General features: G+C 41.4%; 1 protein-coding gene across 1 annotated transcript; it reads right to left on the reverse strand.

Annotated features, from left to right (window-relative positions):
• On the reverse strand, positions 1–26,532 carry SLC25A33 (solute carrier family 25 member 33). The gene is made up of 7 exons (XM_036743093.1): positions 26,313–26,532; positions 10,615–10,794; positions 6,827–6,904; positions 5,314–5,414; positions 3,704–3,770; positions 2,231–2,517; positions 1–1,327 (listed from the first exon to the last, which is right to left on the reverse strand). The coding sequence occupies exons 1-7, from the start codon at positions 26,369–26,371 to the stop codon at positions 1,125–1,127; spliced, it is 975 nt and encodes a 324-aa protein (XP_036598988.1). The 5' UTR covers positions 26,372–26,532; the 3' UTR covers positions 1–1,124.
• Between the last annotated feature and the right edge of the window lie 537 nt (positions 26,533–27,069).

The following is a 27,069-nucleotide window of genomic DNA, read 5'->3' on the forward strand; positions in this document are numbered from 1 at the left end:
GAAAAAGTAACCTTTTTAATGCAATGTGCTGAAAACACCCTCTCCAGATCATCCGCAATGACTGAAAGTCTTAACAGCTCAAGCATGGCAGTCACTAACATCAACCGTGCTAACCATTCCAACCGAAAACCACCTTAGTACAAAACATTCAAATCCTAGTTACAAGTATGAAGAGAAGACTTAATTTTGACACAACTGACCCCTCGTGGTTGAAATGATTACACTGAAACAGCACTTGTGCCCTCTTCTGACACTCTCATTGCTAGGGGTGAATTTTCCACCCATTTTCCAAGATACCCACGACTTCTAGGATACAACAGAAATGCCTCAGTGGAAAGAAATGCCCTTGTCCTATAGAGTTTCTCCTAGAGATGGAAGCAAATGGTTAGGAAACCAGGCTTCCTATGAAATACACATTCAAGGCCAACCTCAAGAGGTTGTCAACATGTGGTTTTAGTTCAAGCTCACTTACAAAATTGTTTTTTGGCAGGTCTGTAGGGGTAAGGTGTGCCCACGGGCTTAAGGGGCAGACACATGCTTTTGATGGAGTGAGGATGTGGCTACAAGGCCATAAAAATAATTTCACAATCTGAACCTTTTCTTTCTGGACAGCTGAACATTTTTGCTTATCTCAGCAGTCTGAAAGCCTGGGTTATAAGCAGCATGAAAAAATAATGAAACATAACTGAGAGGAAAAAACAAGACCCCATCTGTTCTGGTCCACATGCTTCTCAACACTGATGTGTGACTGACACCAGCAGGATGAAACCTGGGCAGATTACAAATCGGCTCTCCTTCTGGAGCACATTTTTACTAAAATAAATTAATTTCTGACATGACGGTACAATAAACATAAAAAAGGACACAAACAAAATTTATACTTAAATTAAATAGCATGATTTAATTTAGTAGCTGCTTAATTCTGAATTCTTAAGTTAAAAAATTGTAATTAACTATTAACGTTAATGAAATAAAACCTTCCAGAAAGCATGAATCCAAAAGGAAAAGTCCAGCAGGTGAAAAGAGCCATTCCTGCATCAGTCTCTTAAACACTTTCAACATCAATGGAGAAACGACCCCCAAATTTTTCAGTTTTCTTCTCCTAATGCCCATGTCTTGGCCTGTCACTTGGTACGGTCTTCCAGTAAGTACACAATGAGCTCGTAGGTGGACAAGACGATAGCAGTATTTGGGATCTGCCGGATGAGCTGGGCAAAGAGTCCTCTGTAGAAAGCCAGATAACCTTCTTCTCGAGCTATCAGGCGGGCGGTCTGAATGAAAGCTTTATACTTGGTGCCCTCTTCTCGAAGTCGGGTTCTTATCACTTCTACAAGGAGAAATACCTATTTAGTGGTGCAGATGAAAACTGTGTCCAAATAACCAAAGTGCAACCTGATGGGAGAGGTTAGAGCCAGGGAAAGACAGCAGGCTGCCATCCTTCTCCCCTCTCTAGAGCTTGGGCATGCTTCTTTATTTACATGTTGTACCCCCAATCAGGAATGAAAGTTCCTTGAGGGAAAGGACTCTTTTTGGGTTGTTGCCTTACTCCGATTCCCCATGTTGATCACAGTACCTGGCCCATAGGAATCACTTAATGACTGCTTGGTGATGTAAGGCCCAGAAGCCAAGATTCCTAGTCCAAGCTCCTCCCCTCAATATCATATTGTCATTGCCGGTGATAACTCACTCCATTCTGCACCTGCTGCCCAATTTTACCACCAAGCAGCTAATGAAGCCTGGATACCACCTCTCACCTCCTCCCCTCCCCTCTGGAGGGCTCAGTACCAAACTCCTCCCAATGCCTTCCTTTACAGAGGGCAAACACTCCCAAAGCCGAGAATCCTCCATGGTGTCCCATGTACCCCCTTCCCCTCATTTTCTTGCCTCCTTTTAAGTGTTGTCTCCCCCTTTAGATTGTAAGCTCGTTTTATTAGCTGTATCCCCAAGATTTCAATGCCTGGCACACTGTGGGCACTTAATAAATGTTTACTGGGTTGGATAATGGCCTGTTCCTAAGTGCAGGATTCTCCTGTTTCTTGGCAGAAACAAAACTATGCATATTAAAAATACAGGATGACCATCTATACACAAGGAGGGGCAGTAAGGGGGGCATTATTTCCTCTGCCTTGCAAACTCCAAATAACTAATCCCTCAAAATAATGTTTTCCATATAGCCCAATGTTAGTCATTACTGGTTCACTACCTTGCCAGACAAAGGATAACAACATACCATGTGGATAAGCAATACAGGAGGCGCACCCCTTGGAGATAGCAGCAGCAGCCATAAGTCCAAAAAAGTTGGTGGAGCTTCTGCTTCTCTCCGTTCCATTTGTAGAAGGGGTTAATGGGGCCTCTTTTAGCCATTTCTTTAAGCTTTCATAAATAGCAAAACAGATTATGGTCTCAGAAATGCCAGCATATGAGGCAGTTAATCCTCTGTAGAATCCACGAATGCCTTCCGTCTGGTAAACGTACCGAGCACATTGGACAGTGTTCATTTGTTTGGAACCCCTCACTCTGCAAAGGAAAAAGTTAAAGAGCAATCAGCTTACAGATTAGTTTTAATTCTCCCATTACACCAAACCACCCATTTAGAAAACTGGAATGAGGATCCCTTAACCAACTTTCACGTGTGATTAGGACAGCGAAAATAGATTGTGGACTCCTACTCACCATCAGGCCTTCAAGCAAAGCTCAGATTAAAAAAAAAAATCACACTTTTCTCCCCGTGCCCTTGAACCTGAATTTTCCACACAAATCAAGTATCGGGAGCTCTGCATATGCTATTTTGAAAACTGGCTGCACTAAACAAGACTGCCACACTAACTGTCTGGGCTGCACGGTCATATCATCTTAGCTTTTTATAGCACCTAAACAAGAAAATAATTGTACCAGGACTACATCCTCCCATGTTATATAGACATAAAACGTATGAAACAAAATAAATAGATTAGACAAATTAATTAACAAATTCGGAGAGTAAATGCTCTAATACAAATTTTGCAACATCAGTTTCTGCCATAAACCCAGTCATAAACAAAGTAAGACTTTGAGGAGCACTTGCAGAGGTTTATTTTGATGGATGAATTTCATTGATGTTGGCATTTTCTATGTAGTTTTATTTCCAATTTCATGCATTCGATCAATCAAAAGGCTTGCTAGGTACAAATCACTGTGCTAGAGGCTGGGAATACAAAAACCCAAACTGAACGGTTCCAACCAGCATGGGCGAGGCCGCTGACTAGGCAAAGAAGAAACTCATTCAGATCAAGGAAGCAGACACTGCTTTAGACAACCATGGTGCCGAGAACTGCAGTGCAGAGGAAGCTTCCTTGCTCCGTGGATGGCAGTCTCTAAACACCTTCAGGACTAACAGGCAGATTGCTACCAACAAATTAGGGATACGAAAACAAGTGAAACTTCTTGCATGCTGTACTCAATATTTTAATTCTTTGTAAACTGCCTAGCAGTACTCTATAGGGCACAGTGGATACAGAGGCGAGTCCAAGGAGAATGGTTTCTGTTTATGACAGACTTCCTCTGAATCATCATTAAACAGCCCTTTATTTAGCTAGTGGGTATTACAAGAAGCACAGGTCAAAAAGAATCCTCTCTCAATCAATGCAGTAGGACACACATGCAGGACAAACATATGGAGATGGTTTTAAAGGACTCAAAATCTAAAACTCAATAAATTACTTACTTCCGTTCTAACTGCATCCGGGTTTTAACCATCCATATAGGATTCATTAAGGTGTTTGTGATAAAAGCTAAAAAGACAAAAAATAGTAAAACCGTGAGGGAGAAGAAAGGAAAAAGCATTTACACGGCACCTACCGTGTGCCAGGCATGCACTGTGCTGAGTAAGCATTTTACAAGGATTATCTCTTGACCCTTTTAACAACCCCAGGAGGTAGATACATTATCATCTACATTTTACAGTCGAGGAACTAAGATAAACAAAGGTTAGTTAAGTGAACTGTCCAGGGTCATACAGCTAGTAAGGGTCTGAGAATGGATTTGAATTCAGGTCCTCCTGATGCCAGGCCCAATGATGTCTATGCATTACGCTACCTAGCACTAAGATCACTGAACACAATGAAGCACAGAAACCAGGACTGTTAATTGTATAAATGTAAACTGACAGCGAGGAGCTGCTACCATCTTCCCATAGTTACTACTATCAGCTCTGATAGACTGAGTATGTCGTATTTGCTATGATCTGAAATGTCTGACAGCATCTCAGAATTAGGAGGGCCTTTTTAGATGACAGAACAGAAGCCCAGAGGTGAATGACTCCCTCTGATCTCATATTATGATTCAATGATCCTAAAAACTGCCCTCAGGTAATCCTGGACCAGCAATATCCCAAACCTGCAGGTGGCGCTGCTGCCATTTCTGCTGCTGTCTCCTGGGCCTCTGGGGCAGCCCCAGGGCCGGGGATCACAAGCACTGCCCTGTACTGGCTTGGGGAAATGTGTTCTACCAATGCGGGCTCTCCAGCCAGCTGCCTACCACACACAGCCAGGCCTCCGGGCTCCTTATTCTGTTACTCGTAGGCAATGTTTTTCCAAGCACCCTCACAAAAACCTTACAAAGTAGGTGCTGTCACTGTCCTCATTTTATAGAAAAGTAGGCCTGAGAGAGGTCATGTGACTTGCCCAGGGTCACACAGCTAAGTGCTTGAGGAAGGATTTGAATTCAGCTCTGCCTGACAGCCTCCAAATCCAGCACTCTACCCCGTGTCATAAAATGTATCTGGGGTGTCTATGCAGATTTTTCCAAAGAACTTATGGAAAACAGCTTTCTCAAAGGAGTGTAGTCTTCCTATTTACTTCCTCAGCAATCAGAAAAAGGAGAATAAAAACAAAAGGCTATTAAATATTTCATTATAAGGACTCAACAACATTTAAAAAAATTAAGAACATAAAACTTGGATTAGTAAAAGTTTATCAATTGTGTAGAGAAATTATGTGGAGTGACCAAAGAAATGAAAGACTGGAGTATCTAAGACTGGAGAGAAGTTACAATCCATACACAAAGAACACCAAAATATCTTATAAAGAAACGTCAACTAGTGAAGGTCAGTAACGCGCAAGGTAGAGTGTGTACCAGAGAACAAGGGTTCTGGTCTGAAATAAATAGGGGAAAGCCCCAAAGACACTTAATTAAATGGCAACGCCCACCAAGTTTCAGATTGCTCTCTTTCATGAGAAATAAATATAAAAGACCAGCTAACTTCAGCACAGTCTCAATAAAGGCAGTTCCAGTGCTTCGGGGGAAGAACATTCAGCTGTCACCAAAATAACCCACCTGCAGAGCCGGAGGAGAAAACGTGGACAATATTGCTGTTAGGCACAAAAATGCCATTAAACTGCTCTTTGGCCTTGGAGTAACATGCAAAGTATACAGCCCTGTTAGAAGAGAGAAGGAAACTGAGAAACAGCTAAAGAACTCGAGAGTCTCTGGACAGTATCTGAAAAACGAGGCTAGCCTCAATCTGCAACAAAGCCTGAAACTCTTCCATGCCAAGACCAACTTCAAGCAGAGTAGGGAACTCTATAATGAGTTTTCACAGAATAGCAGAAATACCCTGTATGAGTATTTCACCAGATAAATGAAGATTATCTGTCTAATTTTTCAAAAAGCTTTTTATGGAAAATTTCCTCTAACTCTACTACCGACACCTTAGTAATTCAAAGGAATTACCAGTGTGGCAATACTTTCCATGGATGCAGATCATAAGATAATTCTGGAGCACAGCCCATCAAATGTTGGACTTGGGAGTCAAGGAGACTTAAGGTTCAAATCCTGCCTCAGACACTTCCTAGTTACGTGACCCTGGGCAAGTCACTTAACCTCAGCCTCAATTTCCTCACCTGTAAAGTGGGGAAAACACCTTACAGGGTTGTTGTGAGGCTCAAATGAGTTACCGAAATGTAACGCAATCTGTAAACCCTAAAGTGCTATATTAATGCTCGCTATCGTTACTGACTAACCCAGGAGCATCAGAGGCAGGATTTCAAGCCAGGTCTTTCTGTCCCGAGCCCCACATTCCATCCAGGCTGTCTCTAGCTGTGGTACGTTACTCATAATTAGCTTAGTCTCTCTTTGGATGATTATGGGTTAGAGACATTAACCACCCTTCTGAGGCGACTGCGCTGTAAGGTCCTCTGGCTGCCTCCTGCCTCACACTGTTCTAACCAGCACGTCTCCGCTCCCTTCCCACAGAGCCGTCTCGGTTCTTTGCTGTCACTTACTTAGCTGCGCCCACCACATCTTGCTGACCACTGTCCTCTTCCTTCTTGCTTTATCATTCCCTATGTTGCTTATGTTTACCAAGAAGTTTCCATCTACTCAAAAAGGCCAACATTTCCATGCAGGTGATGTGTTTCCAAATATGAATTTCAACTATGGTAACTAAAGACTGAACTAATCCCTCAGATTCGGCAAGAATACAGACGATTTCCTGCATGTATTCCCATATTATAAACTTTTTAGCATGCTATAGGTTTATAACTTTTTATTACCTGATACTGTACAATATAGCTGTACAATAAAAGGAAATACTAGTCTTATAAAACGTAAAATGATATCCTCATGTCTAACGGAGAAGGGCAAACTCATTTTTAACCTAAAGACAAAATGATCAGTAATCATACCTTCAACTACAGTACGCTCCAACATTTTATTTGTTAAATAACTTTGTATAAATTAAATATTAATATACTCCCAGCACATGAATAAAGAAATTAACAATATTACCTTGATTTTTAAAAAAGATCATCTTACAGAATAAGGTATAGGAATATTTTCTCATTCTTACCTTGATGGGGCAACTCCAACCAAGTTTGGACCCAAGCCTCTAAAAAGCGACCTTGGTCCCTCTTTCTCCAAAATTGACCTGGATGACAAAAACAGACACCAAAAACCTCATGCGTGACCTTATGCAAAATTATGAAACTTAATCGGTTAGCCATCAAAATTAGCTCATTGAAAGAGCCAGAGCCAGACACCAGATGCTTCAGTCCACATGTAATGTAGTAACTGGGACCCCCTTTTTGCTATGAGTGTAAAAATATGCTTTAAGAACATTAGTATACTGCCTATAAAAAGTACTAAATAGATTTTCTGAAATAATTATGAGTTGTTTTGTAAAACAACTCCTCAAGTCCTTTCTCCATTCATATAGAAATAAAATACCCACTGCCCATATAATTAGCTAAAATCATGACACGAGGTGAAAGAATTTAATTAAAATCATCCATTTAAAAATAAGGCTCACCATGCAAAGAACATAAAGTTCAAAAAGTATCCTTTATTTGAATTTTTATTTTATGAGTCTATTCTCTATCTTTTGAAGCAGCAGGACTCTCCAAAAACATATATGTGAGCCCATACCAGGATCATTATTTGTGCATAAGTATTAAATATTCATTTCACAGTATAGCTGTATATTATGTAAAAGTTGAAAGTTCACTATCTCCAAGGAGATTGCTGTGACTGAAAACTTAACATATTTACAGTGAATTCTCCTTTCTAGACTAGCATGATAAATTTGGACATTTGCCTAAGGTTTTTTTCCCCATGAAAAAGGCCGACTTTTAAAGTTCTGGTCAGGAAGAAATAAGTCAGTGTTAATAATGCCCACAAAATGGCAATTAACCAAAAAGGAAAGAGACAGAGCAGTTAGGAAGCTCTGAGTCTGAAGTACTGCCTCTGACACACACTGGCTAAGTGACACCTGTTCAGTCACTTTAGCCCTCAATGCCCCAGGCGATTCTCTAGTACTATGGGCTGCAGAGTGAACGCCAATAACCCTTTCAGACTGTAGTGTTGGTAGCTTACGATGGCCCTTCCTTCTCTCCATGTACAATGAACATGAGCATCCCTTATGCTTGTCTTACACCAAATGTGAAGTCTCAAAGAAAAAATTTCCTATACTCGGCCAGATCCTATATTGAGGTTGCCCCAGTGGAATGTAATATGTGGACACCACTTTGGCATGAGCTATACCTTTGGCCACTGCCCTTTTCTTCACTAATGAAATTCACGACAAAGATTTTTCAAATGAATCAAAAACCTCAAAAAGCATCTCGTTTGTTTGTGGCCATCGGTGAGGTCCACTGTGCAGCGTCATGATCCATTTAAAGCACAATCAGAAGCAGTCCTGGCTACAGGAAGCTCAAGGCCTCTAATTTATAATGCAGCAGAGAACTCACTCTCTTCAGAACCGTAGTTACGCAGATGAACACCACAAGGCCAAAGTGCAGATTACAGAATCCAATACTGTAATCTATTGGCATCTTTACTCAATTGTTTCTAGAGCAACAAACTTCCATAATGGGACAGCTGAGCATCAGAATAGGACTAGTGCCCAACACAAAGTAGATGCTTGCGCTGAATGGAAGTAAGACACTTAAAGAGGAAAACAAATGTTTTCCCAATTTTAAAAACACAGCTGCCAGTTTCTAGATGCTTTAGTTCAGAAAGAGGAATAACAGCTAAGGACCTAAGGATTAGGTGATGTTAGTCACTGCGTGCAAGTCACAAGATAGAAACCCTTTAAAATATCAATTTTTAAGATAAAGATTGTTTCCTTAGCAAGTTATGTTACTTTCTACGGTTTTATTACACTTAAGAGCTCACCAGGTCAGATCAGGGCTAGAGAGCTGCTCATTTTCCATCAAATCGGAAGGAAGTACCTTAGCTACTTAAAGACCAAGAGCTCTGAAATTCACCCTGCAGAAGACTTTTAAACAAAGAGCTATCAAAAATCAACTGGTAAATGACCACAGGCTGCTAAACTTACATTTCGCCTGTACCCAATGGTGAAAGTTTTGCGTCTTTTTAAATAGTTGTATCTTACTGCAGAATTCAAAATTTAAGGTCCTAATTACTCTCCTCCAGCATGGTTAACACAAAACTGAGACAGCACCAAAAATGTCTCATTTGCCCTCTGCAGTACTAACTAACCTATTCAGTTAACAGCTACTTTCAAATGATAGCCTGACTGGTTTTGAAAAATAATGTTCCAGGCTAACAAATAATAGCTTAAACTTTAAGCAAATTATCATATTTTAGTTTCTCACTGTGGGCTTTGATCCGTGCTAGGAATGTTAGTTTTCATGTCTTCTTCTGAAAATTTGAACAAAAGATACATAATGTGTGCCAACCGTCATCTTTCCATTTTAAAAAGTCTTTTCCACTTATTTAGTGAGTTTAACACCAGACACATTTTTCATTTAAATCAGAAGTTATATCAAGCTTTTTCTTGACTCATGAGGCACAAAGAGGTTCCTTTTTAGCTCTTTACTGAGGTCACCCAAAGCTGAATGGGGTTTAAACAATACACCCCTGTTGACATCCATGTAACAGCTTCCCTATTACAGTAAACGTAAATTCACTAGTCATGAATTATTTGGCAAGCACAAGAGGAAGTTTATTTTCAGTGTTAATAAGCTGACAGAATACCTGTCTCAGTTTCAACATTTCAGAACATCTCCTAAAGTAGGATATTATTGCCTGAACTTGTGAACAGACAAACCAAATTGGTGCTTCTTGATTTTTGTATAACCCAGCACTTGAATTTAAAATGGCTAGTTTTTCCAATGTTAAAAGGTCTTCAAAAACAAAGTAAGGAAGGTAAGAATTCACAAATGGATGGACTTCACTGCACATTGGAACTATGCCCCTTTTCCACGTGTTATAATGGGCAGGACACGAGCTAGCTGCCCTCATTCCCAGTCCTGATCTTCTCCCAGGCCCTTCTCCCCTCCCCTGTGCTTCATCCTGCCACCCACTTATTCACCTGGGGACTGTTAACTGCCTTTCTCTAGTTCCATTCCTAAGTCTTTAGTTTAGGCCTACTCACCAGCCAGCAGCTGGTGTTGGTCTGTCTATGCCCAACAAACACCTGATGTATGTTTGGCATTCATTATGAACAAAATGCAATGTACCTTTAAAAAAAATCTAAGCATTTCCTGATGTATTCCTTCTTGCAAAAAAAGGTGAATGAACCCAAAATACTGTAAAATATCATAGATATTAAAGAAAAAGATAAAAAGGGCTCTCTCAATCCATTTTCTACCACTGCCATGAGCTAAAGAAAAAAATGTTTTAACTAAAAAGCTACATTAACAATTCCAACGGCCCTGTTTTCCAGGTACCTGCTTTCGATGTCTGTAGTTATTATCTTCTGCACATCTAAGTGTTGCTAAGAACAAGGAAGTATAACAACTTCTCCTTAAGTGGCTCAGGCATAAAAACAAACATTTTCAAAGATGCCTCCTTCCTATCATTTTCGCCTCCCAGCACACACTCCTCCTCTTCATTTTCCACACTTCTCACTCTGTCACCAAGTCCTACTTTAGTTGCCTTTTATAAAGGCTACTTTAGATTTGATCACAAGCTGCTGACATTTCGTGCACCCTCACCCCTTGTCATCCAGGCAGCAAGGGCACATTTGTGTAATGTTGGTAAAATGGTAAAAAGAAAAAAAATCTCATTTAAATTAGATTAATAGCATTCAAACAAAAAATTTTCACTTTGTGTGTTCCATGTTCCACGCATGTTAAGCATCAAGTCAAGAGTTTAGAAAACAAAACCACTCACTTCAGAACCTGTAAGAGTCCAGGTGATACTGATGTTGGTCTGACCACTCCTGCTCCACTAATGGTCCCCAGCTGAACTTGAGGATAGTAGACAGTTCGTAAAGCTAATCTTGAAGACTGAAGTCTGGTCTTAATTACCTCCAGAGGACAAGTAAAAATAGCACCAACAGTGCCCCCACACCTGTGAGACAGAATTCACAACATCAGAAAAATGGCTATTTTATACATAATCACAAAGTGTAAGCAAAATCTTTATTTGGTAAACTTCCAAATCTCACTTATTTCCACTAATTTAGAATTAACCCTGGCTTAATGAACTCATCTTTAAAATTCACAAAGAAAAGGTTTGCCGAGCCAATTAGTGGCCCAACAAGATCTCAGGAATTTTAAAATAATTACTACCATTTCAGTCTTTAAATAAAGTCATAGGGTCATTTCCTTTATTATTTACAATTCATTTTTAAAAATTCATTGGACTTCTACCTGTCTCCCTCTCCCTGTCCCCTTTTCCTCCCTTCCAGGGAGGAAGGCCAGGTCTAATAGCCAGAACATGGGACCCAGATTAGCTGAGTTTCATACAGTGTGCCTGACATGCTGCAGATGTGTGACCCCATACAATCATTTGGTGTCCTAGGTAACTCTTTAAAACGTCGATAGTTGTAGAGAAGTTGCTTCTCCAAGTAAGCACAGGGAGTCCCCTCACCAAGAAACAAATGATATCACAGATCCGCACCAAAAGAAAAAAATCTTACGTATTTTATAGGATTTAAGGCTGGAAAGGCCCTGAGAGGCCATCAAATCCAATTTTTTAATTTTACAGAAAAGGAAACTGAAGCACAGAGAGGTTAAGTCATTTATCCAGAGTCATATAACTAGTAAGTGTCTGGAGGCAGAATTCAAACTCAGAACTTCCGGCTGCCTACCCACTACACCACCCAGCTGCCTGTATACACATCACCAGCTATTTGTAAATGTCATCCTATGTCAACTATAGACTATAGTTTTCTCTGTCAAAATAATCTGCCTCGTATTAAAGCTGACAGCAGTTTAGAGTTTGTGTGATAGGGTTGTATTTTTTTACTTGAAAATAAAAAACTGGATTTCTGGCCTGAATAAAGGCACATGGACAGCTGAACTCCCACACCCTGACTCCATCAAAAACTTAAATATAGCAACAAATGAAATCATGATCAAGAAATCCAGTGACAAACTATAACAAGTGACTTATCCCAGCCTGGAACTTCACAAGCCCTTACCCAGCTCCTACCTGGGTAAGAACCAGAGTGCAGATGAAGACAGCACTGACCACACCTCTCCCCAGATCACACCACCTGGGAAGCACAGAAAACTTAGTCTCCTAGAACTAGCTATGAACAAAGCAGGTAGAAAAAGTCTGAAACTTGGGACAGCGCCCACTCACCCCAGGGGAGCAGAGTCTAAAATAAAGTTTAAAGTCAAGAAATAGGCTGGAAAAATGAGCAAACAAACAACAACAACAAAAAGAATATGATCATAAAAAGCTACTATGGTGACAAAGATCAAGACTCAAACTCAGAAGACAATGATGTGAAAACATCTACAAGCAAAGCCTCTAAGAAAATTACAGATTAGATACAAGTCCAATAAGAACTCCTGGAAGAAACAGACTTTTTTTTTTAAAGAGCAAACATTTTTTTTAAACCAAGTAAGCGGAGTAGAGGAAAAATTGGGGAAAGAAATGAGAGCAATGTAAGAAAATTATTAAGAGAATTAACTTTGGTAAAAGAACCACAAAAAATACTAAATAAAAGAACTCCTTAAAAAACAGAATTGGCCAAATGGTAAAAAATAAAAGGTACAAAATCTCACTGAAGAACTCCTTAAAAAGCAGAATTGGTCAAGTGGAAGTTAATGATACATCAAGCAACAATAAAACAAAGCCAAGAGAATGAAAATGCAGACCCTTGGCCTCTAAGGTCTCTCAAACTCTCTCTGGAGTGCTACATAGGGCCTGGAAGATCTCAGGGATGTGATGCAGGGGTTGAAGGTTAGCCTCAGAACTCACATATCCCAGACAGAAACCAAGAAGGGTTGACCATTCCACTCAAAAACAGCAAAAGGCAGAGTCTGGCCCTGGTAGAAAGTATCAATTTTGGAACTAAGGCTGGAGAAATCACTGAACCAAAGAAGACACCAACCACTATAAAGAATTATAGCCACAGGCAAAAGTGCTCAGGCTAGCTGAGACACAAAAGAGAGGCCAGAGACAGGTGTAGGTAGCCTGCAAGGCTCGATATCTCAAAGCAGCAAGAGTAGAGAGGCCTCCTCAGAGAAAGCCCCCGGGCAGTCAAAAACCCATAGCAACAACCTCGGAAACAACCAGGTGCAACACTGACCAGTGTGGTAGAAAACTCAGGCCTGGCAGAGCCAAGATGCTGGAGTAGAAGAATGTTGAAGCCCAACTTGCCCAACATTTCCCTCCAAACAACTTTAAAATCACACATCGAATTATATTCTGGAGCACCACAGCCACCGAAAAATTGGAGACATTTTTCCAGCCCAACACAACTGAGGAAGTGAGAAGGAGAGGTCTGTGGCACTGGGGCAAAGGCTGATCAGAAGCACAGTGTGGCCCGGAGACAGTAAGGGGGATTGAACAACTGGCCAGAAAGAGAGAACAGTGAACCCTTGTGCAGGCACTGGGCACGATGCTGTTTGGCATTCCAATTCACAAGGGAGTCTGCCTTATAATCTTATATAAAAAAGTGCCTACAGTACATCAATAATATACCCCACCTCAAACAACTATACCTTATACTAAACTCTGCTCTGTAGTGCACAGTGGCCCGGCAAGGCTCCAGTGTTTTAAAAGGGCACATACTCACAGTATAGCCAAGGAAACTACCACCTGCACCCCCATTACACCTGACTAGAATATTTTAACCACCAGATTACAGACTGAGAGAACAAGCAATACTATTTACCAATGGCCTGACAGTATTGAGTCAGAGGCAGAAGAAAAGCAGTCAGAAAGGTCAAGATTTACAGCAACTAGATTTTTCTGACTATTTAGGGAAATCGTGGTCAAACATCTAGCTGCACAATGCCTAAGATCACAAATTCAGAACAGAAAGGGGCTTTAAGGAAGGGATTCCAATCCCTTCCTATGACAAAGGAAAAAACTGAGACCCAGAGAGACTTGCTCAAGTTCATACAGACAGACCCCAGGATTTGAACTCTGAACCTCTGATTCCAAACCCAGGTGCTTATTCTACAGCACAAATCTTTTCCAATTAAAAGATGTGCCCTGGAATGCCTAAAAAAATACTATGCACCAAGTGAGTCTAAAAATGTGTTATTATCCAATTAATTCTGGGCTATACACAATAAGATGAAATGTGGAATTTTAGGGACCTGGTCTTCCAGTCAAAGCTCTGCCTCCCTCACTTAAAACCCACAGAGTACAGCAGAATTTTATGTTACTATCTAAGTAAATAGCTACTCTGAAAAAAAAAAAACAACAGAACATATCTAAAGAAAACAGATGTAGAAGAGTTGCCCAGGACATGAGAAGTAAAAAATAAAATTCTATGACCCAAGTCAATTCAAATATCATTAGTTTGGAGAAAATTCCATATATTTGGAAAAAAAACAAACGCTATTTGAAGCTCTTACTAATGATCCCATCACATGCAATTAGCCTCTAGGCCTCGCAGCTAGGTTAGATTAATGCAGTGTTTGAAGTGTACTTGCATTTAATAAAATGACTCTCAACGGAAAGAAAACGAGGCTTCTGAGCGCTCACTGCGGCACAGTCAGCTGCACTCATAACCCTGACCAACTGTCTTCCTAATCTATGCCACCGGTCAGGGACAATCAGGAAAAAGTGTGGATAAAAAAAAACATACCCAGCTATCAAAGAGTCACTACGGTCTTCAAGAGGCTAGCGCAATTATACTCACGGTTACTTTTTTATAATACTATTTCCTTACAGTTTTTAATACACTTCTCCAGAATGAATCTCTTGAACCTTAACAATAATACGGGTTTCAAAAGACCTTTGAGAGGTAAGTTAGGATTTCACATCAAAAAGGCTGAGTATAAATTTTAATTCCTCCAATTAGATCAAAAGAATCAATTCCAATTTCAAAGCACATTCCTTCTCAAACTGCCCATTTTATCAGTAGGACGTGTAAAAATTGTCCATTACTGCTCATCGATGTTTTTGCAAGTTTAAATAACCTGGGTCTAGAGCAAGGCTAGCCACAGCAATTTCAGTTCCACGCTGGCCCTCTCCCCCCAGAAGTAAATAAATAAGACAGGTTTACTGGAGTCTTCTCTAGAAAAAAAAACTAAGCGATTAAAACACAACTTTTAATCTTTCTTTTTGTAGAAAAAAAATTCCTTTAAGTTTTCACTACTTCAGGGTTGTCCAAACAGCTCTGTGGCTTGGCCCTCAACGCCAGGAAGACCTGGATTTGTTCAAGTCCTGCCTCTGACACACACCAGCTTAGTGTCCTTGGGTAAGTCCTATGTGACAGTGATACGTAGAGAAGGTTCTGGCTCACATTTGTGGAAGCTTGTCTACACCAATGAAATCAGTCCTATCCCTGCTCTGTCGGATACAGGAGACGTTTAATGTAAATGAATTTTGTCGATACACGAGACATTGCAAGATTCAGATCTTCTCATCTTATATGATCTTTGTCCCTGATTTTCTGGAAATTTCTCTATAGAGGAAAACCACCCAATGTGCTGGGGGCTTCTCTTTTACTCTTTTAACATTGGTTATTCGTCTCTCTTACTACGTGAGGCCAAAAGTTCCTAATTTTCTACTTACTTCTTATGTATGTCATTTTTAATAAAATGTTGTATCCTCACCACCATCATGTGCTTTAACATGTAATCCTAAGGGCTTCAAGGTGGGGCCAGGACACTGGACAAATCGTGGTATCACTTAAACTGTTGGTACTCTGTCCAACAATGGCACCTACCCACCCCTGCTGAAACCAGTGACAGCGAATGGGGATGCATTCAGGATAAAGTTGGCCAAATGCTTCGTCAAAAGGATACCACTATTTACAGTAGGGAACATGCCTGAAGGCGGCACATACAATAAAATACCTTAAGAACTTTTCAAAGATAATCACACAATCTTAAGAGTTGGGAAGGAACCATCTAGTCACCATGTGAAAAATCCCTCCTGCGACGCCAACAAGCGGTCTCTCACCCTTTTCTTTAAGACTTCCAAGGAGGGAACACCCTGCTTCCGTAGGTATCTCATTCTACTTCTGGATAGTTCATCAATATCTCTTTGAGGCTCATGTTTCCAACCTGCTACAACAGGACTAGGGAACTTCCAGGATCTAACTTTTGTTTTATTTTCACTTTGGCCCCAGGCTTTTTAACAATGGTCTGACACTGCTGCCGTTACCGATGGGCTTCAACTTCCTCATCTGTAAAACAAGTGGAAGGGCCTAAATAATCCAAGGTCCCCATAATCCCATATGAATTGAAGGTTCAAAATATTGTCAGTGGTAAATAAAAAGTATGCTCCCTATTCAATTTTAAATTAGGCTAATTTAACCTGTGACATCCAGCTTTTTAAAATAAAACACAAATTAATAGTGGGCTTGTTTTTTAACTTTCATACCACTTTTGATTCGATCTTTCCCCCATGGACTAAGGACCCTTGTGGAAAACAAAAATTCCTCTCCTCAGGTTTATCACACAGCATGATTATTCTTGATACAATTTGTTCAAAATAAGGATCCTTAATACTATATTCTGGACACTTTTTCTTTCTTAATTTATGATTTATTTTTAGTGTCTTTTTTAAATTCTGAGCTCCAAATCCTTCCCACCCACTCCACCAACCAAGAAGGCAAGCAATATGATGTCAATTACATGTATGAAATTACGCATAACATTATTTCCATATCAGCCATATTTCCCAAAAAAAAACAAGAAAAAAATTTTAAAGTGAGAAATTATACTTCAATTTGCACTCAAGAGCTCATCAGTTCTCTCTGGAGGTAAATAGCATTTTTTCATCATGAGTCCTTTGGCACTGTCTTGGACCACTGTGTTGATCAAAGTATGCAAGTCATTCATAGCTGTTCATCAAACAACATTGCTGTTTCTGTGTACGATGTTCTGGTTTTGCTCACTTCACTCTGTATCTGTTTATGGACGTCTTTCCAAGTTTTTTTCTGAAATCATCCTGCTCATCATTTCTCAGAGCACAATATTCCATTACGATCATATGCCACAACTTGTTCAGTCATTCCCCAATGGACATCCCCTCAACTTCCAATTCTTTGACACCACAAAAAGTTGCTATGAATATTTTTGTATAGGTCCTTTTCCTTTTTATTTGAGATAAAGACCTGGTAAAGGTATTGCTGGGTCAAAGGGCTATACAATTTTATAGCTTCCGGGAATTCTTGTTGGGTTTGGATCCAAATAGCATTTTTCATTGAGGCTGTTTGTAGCTGTTTTCACACTACCGTCTTCTAGGTTTAAGATCTTGGTCATCCCTGCCACCATAGTAGCTTTTTAGAGTCAAATGATTTTTTGTTGTTTGCCCATTTTTCCAGTCTATTACTTGACTGAATTTCATGTTAAAGTTGGGTTTGGCTTGCCTCAGGGTACAGAGTCACTACTCCAAGCTTCAGGCTTTTTCATGCTGTTTTCAGAACTAGTTCTGGGGGGTCTGCAAGCTTTTCATGCTTCCAAGGAGGTGTGATCCTGGGAAAGGCATGGTCACTGATCTCCTGGTCTTTACCCAGGAAAGGTCTCTACTGCACTGCAGCCACAAGTGCTAGTGCTCTTCTTTGCCTTGGAGTACAACCAGGGCTGCCTTCTCCCTTGTGACTGACCGTCAGAGCTCTTCTTTGCACTGGAAGTGTGACCAAGAAGCACTTACGGGAATAGACTGGCCAGTCAGTGCCAGCAAATGGTCCCCTGTAATCTCTTTCTGACCATCTCTGGGCTGAGAGCTCCCAAAACTGCTGCTGCAGCTGCTACCACCAATGCGGATGTGGATCCTCAGAATTATAAACTTCTCCTGTCAACCTCCAAGTTTTCTTAAGCCAGAAAAATGCCTCACCCTAAGCTTCTGTTGGCTCTGCCGCTCCAAAACTTGATTTGAGGCGTTTTTCAAAAATTGTTTGGAGGGAAATGTTGAGAAAGTTCAGCCAGGTTGCCTCTAATGCACCATCTTGGCTCCACCCTCTATGATCTATCACTTTCTAAGCAACGCTTGAGAGAATCATGTTACCTACAAAAAGATGATGCATCTGGGGCCTGCGGAGAGTTTTCAAAATGAGGAAAAAATTAACTTCTAATAAGCCCTTAAAAACAGGAAAAGTAATGAAGGTGTATGGGAGCTATAATGATAACACACAGTCATTTTTCCCATTCCTTCATTACTTTAAGAATCTATGATTTTGTCAGAGGTGTCTTGGGGGAGAGATCAGTCTTCCCATCCAGGCATAGTTTCCTCAAATGTAAAATGGGATCATCACAGCGCTTACCTCACAGAGTTGTTGTGAGGATCACACGGGAAAATGTTTATAAAGCACAGCCCAGGTAATATAGAAATGCTCACTGTCCCTCCCCCTCTCCCCATCCACCGGGACACAAGGGCCTACCCAGAACAGGTCCCCTCTCTGGCCATTCATTCCCCCATTCCCTTTGTGCCACCAAGACAGCATCCTTGGATCATCATCCACAGGGAATGGGAAGAGGAAAGAAAGGAATTAATTCACTCAGATCTGGGACTCTCCCCAAGAACTGAGCAGAGCTGGATTGGCAGACGAATGAAAACTTGCTTCAATCCACAGTACCAAGCTGACCCCAGACCATGCTTCACATCCTCATCCAGCCATCACCCAGGCTACCAAGACAATCCAGCATGTTCCCCTCGCCGCCTGTCCTGCCATATAAGCTGTTCCCTTCCCAAAACAGTGCCTCTTGCACTGAGAACAGTAACTATATCACTGTATCTGGAAAGGGCAAAACTGCATTGCCCTATGGTTCCACTCACAACTTGTTACTGCCTAGACCAAAAATCCAAGCCACAGCCGCCACTCCCCTGTATGTGCCCTAACCCCCTTATCAGAATATAAGCTTCGGGAAGGCAGAAATTATCTTGCTTTTGTATTTTTGTTCCAAGGTCTTAGCATAGTGCCTGGGAAATAGGAGATGCTTAAAAATGCTTGTTGACAGAATTGCTATGACTCAAACATTCACCATCTAGGCGACTTGATAAAGAGCCTGTTTAAACTTGGCTAAGCTTGTCCTCAGACCAAAGACCACCTTTCCAGGAGGGCACCTACCACAGCTTGGCTCTACTAGCATAGCCTTTAGAACCCAGAACCATGGGAAGATTTGTAGGAATGGATGCAGAGTAAAGGGAGCATAACACTCTAAGAGGAAAACAACTCTGAAAGACAAGATCTTTGTGGAGTAGTTGGTAGAGAGAGCCCAGTTCTACAATGCCATCTGGATGGGCTCCTCCATAATAATAAAAAAAAAATTAAAGGAAGAAGGGAAGCCATGTCTACACCAGGGTAACATTTTAATGCAGAATGACAAACATAACTAAAAATAAAATTTGTTAAAGTATACATTTAAGTGAACAATCAATTAAAATTCTGCTGTCAGCTTATAATTTAAAATAACCACAAGAGAAGCTAATGACTACCTATTGTGTCTATGGAGGCCAACTGTTTTACAAATGGTAATTCTTGTTCTGTATAAATCCCAATTCCCAAATTCATCCATACTCTCCATTTTTGGTATGCTCCCAACAAACGACTACTTTTTTTAAAATATTAAACGTTTTCTGTCTCAACTTTGTTTACTCTCTCATTTAGTCACCTGATAAACCAATATAACTTATTATTTGTCATAAGCTTATTGCCATTATGAACTTGGTGAAAACAGTATTCTCCCTCCAAATACCATATAACTATTTGCAAGAGAAGTTTAAAAGCAATTGCTACTGCAGATGTGGTACAATTACTTTTTTTCTGGCAGTACTTGGAAATTCTTCCCATCTTTACTTTTTACTATGTCTATTATTTGCCACTCCAGCCATGAATATACATGTGTGTATATATATATATATATATATATGAAGTAATTATACATAAATGCATGACTGTAAAGAAAAGGATATATACATATAAATATGTTCTTCATACTTCAATAACCCATTGCTTCAATGATGTGGACACATCTTCCATCAATATAAAGCAAAACATCTCTATAACTTTACTGGCATGCTTCATTTGCCAATTTAGTTTAAAAAAAAAAACCAATAACCTGGTAGCCAAGCTTATACTTTGATAAACTTTCCTAAATATAGGTTCTAGGACAATAGATAAAGTCTGCCCACCAGGTACTTTCTTCTACAAAATACTGGAGCACCAGTTCAATGGAGAAAGCGTGGTATATTTCAATATGACAACTTTTTTAATGTACAAGCTTGATATAGACAGCACAATGCTACAACATCAAAATAAATACTTGCACACTGTGAATCAGCCAATTTGACACTTCTTGTATCCTGTCTCAATTGGAAATAAAGCTAAAAATAGTAATACTAACGAAAGAAATACTTTGTAGTTATGTGTTCAGATTCTTTAAAGAATCAGCCATCTGGAAGAAAATAGGAAATATGAACAAATATGCACAAATGCTTGATCATTTCTTCATACCACCATCAGATCAGGCAGTTTGAGAATGTTTGCTATGGCTGTGTGACCTTGGGCAAGTCACTTAACCCCAATTGCTCTACCTTCCCCCTCTTAAAAAAAAAAAAAAGAGAGAATGTTTGCTATGAAACCCAATTTACAACCCACAAAGATGGAGTGATGTTGCCCTTATTTAAGTGAAGTTTATGTTACCACAACCTACAAATGCAGATATAAAAAATGTAGCAATTCTTCCAACGAACTCAGTCTCAAAACAGTTTAAGGATGCACAGTAGTTATCTGAGACAGTAAGTGAAACGGAATTCAATCTGCATTACTAATGGAAATATATACACACATATAGAGAATTATTTTTAAGTAGACAGAAATCATATATTTAACTCATCAAAATGTCTAAAAGCTTCAAAGAAATTCACGTGCCTCTCCACCGAGCCCCGAATAAAACAGACTCACAAGTGTCTTTTTACCCTCGTCTCGTTCTACTTTTGCACTGCAGCTCAAGTAAAAAACTGCATTTATAAACTTTCTTTAAAAGACATGCAAAAGTAACCCGTCAGCCACCTTGATTAAAAGGTCCCTAATAACGCTAGAGAAAAAAAAGGAGTTTTTAAAGAAATTTCCCATGGGTTATGTTTAAAACACCCAGCAGCCATACCTTCTTTTTAAAGTGCCACTCACAGAAATGCTAAAGAGATCTGAGAAGGCTCAGGTTCCATTTTAAGATTTAAAGCATGTAGTTCAGCACTACAGTGTACAAACCTAATTATAGCTTAGATCAATTATTACAAGTAATATGTAAACCTCAGCAGTCCTATCAACGATGATGATGATAACAGCGAACATTTATACAGTGCCGACTGTGTACCAGGCACTAAGGGCTAAGGGCTTTACAAACATCATCTCAAGTGATCGTCACAAAAACCCTGGGAAGTAAGTGCTACTATTATCCTCATTTTACAGATGCAGAAACTGTGGCAACAGTGGTTAAGTGACTTGCCCAAGGTCATACAACTGGTGAGTATCGGAGTCCAGAGGTGAACTCAGATCTTCCTGACTGCTGGCTTGGTGCTCTGCACACTTCGACCTAGCTACCTCAAGGTACTAAAGGTACTATACAAGAAACATACCATGAGTACTAAAATATATACTTGGCCTTTCTAAGTTTGATATATGATGAAAAAATGCTAAATTATTTAAAAGTGAAAATATTCTATCAATAATGAATATACATACAGAAGAGGGCCACTTAAGATGACCTCAACTTTTAAAATTACATTACGTATTTGGAATAAAAATTTTTGGTTTTATTTTATATTTAGTCATGTTTGTCAAGACACTGGAGCTTCAAGTTCCACCAAGGAAACATACCCAGAATTAGGGGACAGGGACAAGACCAGCAAAAGTCAGCCCCTCAAAATATAATACACAGTAAGTTCACCAAAGTATGACACTTTATCTCTCTGGGTCTCAGTTTCCTCCTCCACAAATGAAGGATTTGGACTAGATAACCTTTCAGGTTCCTTCCAACTCTAACGTTAGTAAGAATAGACATTAAACTGATGACTACAACCAGCTGCAGAAGTAACTACTCCATGTGTCTTTCAAACCTTAACTAAAACACATGAAATAGACTGTAACTGTAGTTGGCACCAGGAAGTGTTAAAACAGAAGGTGGTCTCCACGAAATCTAGAAAAAACATAGTAAAGGATTTGTTCTGTAAAACTTGGACTCAGTCAAAAGGCCACACTTGAGGACCTAAAGGGCCACATGTGGCCCAGAGGCTGCAGGTTCTTCACCCCTGGTCTAGGAGTAAGGCTGCGAATTTTAATGCTGGCCACTCATTTGGCTAGAAAAATACGCCTAGAATGAAGGGCAGTTTACCCCTACAAAATATTCCTGAAGGATAACCAACTCCCTTTCTTCCAATTTCATTCCCACTAGACAACCTTTTGATTTATAATTTTATTTCCTGAGTGGGCCTGCCTACCAGGAGCAAGTGCCCTCTTCAAATGACTAGTCGTATTGTCAAATAGATCTCTAGCTATCATAAACAAACATATTGTTATTTTCATCTATAAATAAATCTCCTGTAAGTTTGGTCAGCATGTATCAGAGATGGATCATACCATGGTGAACTAATGAGTTTCTACATCTTCAAAGTTTAGCACCATGCTCTAAACTGACAAGTTAACCAACATATGACACTCTACCTTTCTGGGTCTCTGTTTCCTCATCTGTAAAGTGAAGAAATCAGACTTTTCAGATTCCTTCCAACTCTAAATCTATGATCCTAACCCACATAAGCCTATTATATAAGTTATTTGAATGCTCAGTTATCTTCTGACAAAATCTTCAGCTAATGTCAAGGACCAATTGAACATTTAAGTCTTTCTTTTTCCCATAATAAAAGAATGCTAACTGGCTCTCAACGTAATCAGATGTGAAGTTCCATACTACTGTAACGTTTCCAAGGATGTACAAGGCATTTAAAGTCTTGCCAACTACTTATAAACCATCCCCTACTAGCTACACTGTCAGCACTTAAATGCAAAGCATCTAATAGTATAACTTCTACTGGCTTTAAAAGAGAAATGTGACAGTATGATGTCCCACTAATGGGGGTAGGGGGAGGAAAAGTGTCTTTCTTCTTAAAAAAAAGTTCGGCTTTTTTTTAAATGAAATTAATTCTCTGGAAAGTTGTCAGATTAATAGCAAAAACAAACTATGGAGAAATAGAAATGAGAAGCACATAGGCCATATGGTCTTCATTTTTATTCATAGGGCCCATTAGGCTGATTAGTTTTAAGTGCATAGTATATAATTGCAATAGTGCTTTTCAGCTTTACGTCTATTACCTCATTTAATTCTAACAAACCTGGGAGATTGGCACTACCTCCCTCATTTTACAGGTGAGCAAAATGACTCATTTTATAGTTGTCCTATTACCCTAAAGTAGAACAGGCTGGTGGGAAATACATCAAGACCACTGATTTATTACACAGAAAACTTTTGTAAGAAGGCATTTTCTATGCTTTACTTACTTCACATAATTTCTAAAATTGTAGTTTATCAATTACAAAATAAAACTAGTTAATGAATTCAAAAGCTTCATAGTTTTGCCGTAATTATCTAAGATTAAATCAATAAATGCTAAACAAAAACCAAACAACTTTATTAAACAGAGAGCAAGTGAATAATGTATATATACAAAGGCAACACCTCAGAGTAGGGGTCCTTAACCAGGGATTCACAAGCCCCTAAAAGGTCTAAGGATAGATATTTTAGGGGATTCATTAACATGAATGAGAAAAAAATTAATCTTTACATCAACATAATTAATTTCTTTGAGTAAGCCTATGTATTTATTTTATATATTTAAAAACATAAAGGGGTACACGATCCCAAAAACGGTTAAAAACCCCTGCCAAAGAGGGTACTGAAGGACACTTTAGAAGACTCATTAGGATTTATCATAAAGTAATCCTCACAGGATCATAGATTTAAGAGCTAGAAGGGGCCCTTAAAGGTCAAAGTCTAAATCTCTGCTTTCAGAGAGGAACAAACTGAAACTCAGAGATCCTACATGAAGTCACACAGGTCAGAAGGGATGGAAGCTAAGACTGGAACCCTCTGACTCTATATCCAACGACACTTTCTATTGTTCTATGCAATTCCCTGCTTTAAGCATCTGATTTTCCAACTAAAATTATAGCATTTAAGAAAAATAAAATTGTTAACTGCATGACTAATTCTTCAAAATTCTATTTGAGCTTGTTCCTATTGCTTCAATATGGTTTCTTCAAATGTTTGCTGAAATGAGTACAGAAACACTGACTATCCCACGTTCTCAGATACTGCCTGTCCTCAGTGTCAATCTCAAGGCAAACAGTAATTCAGTTTTACATTGGGGAACTTCACACATCCAAAAAATCAGCCAATATTTTTTGGAAGGTAAACACATTCCTTGTGTTGCTATACCAATGTAACATACCTTCATATGTACAGCTTAAAATGGTGCTAAGACTACTGGGACATTGTATATAATCACAAAACACAAATGAGCACATCGGAGCTTCATCCATTTCTCTACTGAGATGTCTCTGAACGATGGCATGCACAAAAGTCTATGCAGTATTCTAAGTGTTTATTGTTGTCCCAAAACTAACAATGATCTTTTATTCAGACTCTCTTACAATATAGGGCAGGAGACAAGCGGAACCTCTGAAAGCTTCAACACTGCTACTAGTGAAACCCAAACATAATTAAACTATCCAGTACACTTTTCCACTCACTCCAACAGACTCACTTCAGATCTTTACGTGAAAAACAAAACAAAATGAAATGCGCGGAACTCGCAGTACTTATCTGAGTGCTCTGGTTTACAGGCGAGACGTCATACAGAAGAGACCTACTATCATAAAAAACCTTGACCTACAAGGAACAATTTAACTCATCCTTCCTGTACCTGGAACGCTTTGATGCATCACGTAGGTATCCCAAAAGTACACTGTGATGAAGTTCGTAAAGAAAAGTCACAGCCATAATCACCGTCAATGAAACATTTATTAAGGGCCTAGGTGTGCCAGGTGCTGTGCTCAGGGCTCGGGATATACAGAGGCAAAAAACAACCCCTGCCCTCAAGGAGCTCACAATCTAATGGTCCAAAAGTCTTATGATAATGATGATTTTTTTTTTAAATTAGTGAGTGTAAGTACTAATCTGTGTAATGGAAAATGAACTGGGGTTGGGAAGCTGGGTTTTGAAGACCTCGACTGGGATGCTGGCTCCTCTCCTAAATAGCTGTGTGACCTTGGGCAAGTCACTTATCCTGAGGCGACGTTTTCTAAAGGTCGTTTCGAAGATCAAAAGAAAATATACGTTAAAGTTCTTGAAAAAAAAAACTGCATAATGCTATACAAAGTGTGAGGTATTGTTATCAGGGTGCTCAAACAATGGAGGAGAAAACAGCAGGGAGTACCAATGAGGCAGTACAAACAGCCCTCGTCTGGACTCAGGCAATGTCAACTCCATTCCTGGCCGGGCCTTGGTCAGAGACAAGAGGCCTCAGTTTCTTCGCCTGTAAACTGAACGGAATGCAGGAGATGATGTCTAAGGGCCTTTCCACCTCCTAAAGGGACGATCCTAGGGAAAGCTGTCCGTCCGCAGGACCCAGGGCAGAGCTGTGGGGAGCGCCGGGAGGAGCGGAGGGTCAACAGGACCCCAGAGATCCGAGGGGGGAGGGGCTGGGGAAGCGCCTCTCCCCCACATCGGCCCACCCCCTTGAGGGGCTTCATGAACGGGTTTCTCTGCAATCTTCCCAGATTTAAAAACAAAACCAAACCCCTCCTTTCTCCTAAACCCCAAACTTCTAAATTTCTCCCTCAAGGTAACTGTGAAGTGGGGAAGGGGCGACAAAGTCGAAGGGAAAACGAATCCGAGGCGGGACGACACAGAGCTGGGGGTCAACGGCAGCAGAGGCAAAGGTGGAGGCGCAGAAAGTGGGAGGGGGTCCGGGAGGGGCAGACTTGGGGGAGGAGGAAAATAGGAGAGTGGGGGGGGAGCCAACGAAAATGGAGGTGAGGGAAGAGAACGGGGGGAAGGGGAGGACCAGCTAAGGGGGAGGGGGCTCTGGGAAGACAAAGAATGGCAAGAGGGTGCGAGAAGGGAGAAATGAGGGGGTTCGGGGGGGGGGTAGAGGTGGGGGAGGGGGAGAACAAGGAAGGTAGAATTTGGGGGCACGATGAGGGAGGCAGAGCCGGGGTGCAGGGGGATCCAGGGAGGCACAAAGTCGGGCGTAGATAAGGGGAAGGGGAGTCTCCAGAAGGCCACCCGTAACGGGGTGGATCCCAGGGGTCGAGGTGTGCAGGAGGGGGGAGAAGGGGCCCGGGAGGAGATTGGAGGGGGAGGAGGCCAGAGGGGGGAGGGGCGGGCCGGGGGCCGGCGAGGTCGAGGGGGGAGGGGGCCGGGGCCAGGGGGCCACGCCGCTCCACTCACCCTCCCGCGAAGAGGTGCAGCAGCGTGTTCTCCTTCTGCTGCGAGGGGGCCGTCGCCATGGCCGGGCCGGGCGTGAGGAGCGGCGAGGCTCGGGGCTCCGCCGCCGCCGCCGCGGGCTGTCGGTCAGTCACAGTAGTCAGTCGGTCGGCGGGTCCCCGGCCTGCCTCCCCCTCCCCACCTCGGGCCGCCTCAGGCCTCCTCGGCCGCAGCCGCCGCCGCCGCCGCCTCCATCCCGGAGCCTCTCCTACCGCCGCCTCCCTCCGTTCCACCGGCCTCTGCGGCGCGAGCCGGCTAGCGAGCGAGTCAGGCCGTCACGTGGCGCCGGGGGCCGGGCCGCTGACGTCACGTCGGAGCTGGCCGCGCGCCCGGGGCTGCAGGGGCGGAGCGAGGCGGAGACAGTCTGAAGGCGGGGAGTAGCCGCGCGCTCGTATGCGTGCGCATGCGTGGGGCTGAGCGCTCGGAGAGGGAGCGGAGAGAAGCGCGAGGGAAGAAAGGAGGGAGGGCGGGGGCGGGGGCGGGGCGGGGTGAGCCGCGCTCCTCAACGCCGATTGGCCCGCTCGCCGGTGGCCGTGGTCCAGGGTTCTGTGGTTGCCAAAGCTAAAGCCTGGCGATGAGACGTCTGGTCCAGAGTCAGAGGGATGTGCGGAGGGCGCTTGCTGTACGGAGCTCCGGCAGCTGGAGTTCCGGGGGCTGGAGCCACGGCTACCAGCCACCCAGGGGTGGACGCGGAACCACGGAGATTGTTTAGATCCAGTCT

Source organism: Trichosurus vulpecula, chromosome 2 (assembly GCF_011100635.1).
Source record: "Trichosurus vulpecula isolate mTriVul1 chromosome 2, mTriVul1.pri, whole genome shotgun sequence".
In the NCBI taxonomy this organism is placed as follows: domain Eukaryota; kingdom Metazoa; phylum Chordata; class Mammalia; order Diprotodontia; family Phalangeridae; genus Trichosurus; species Trichosurus vulpecula.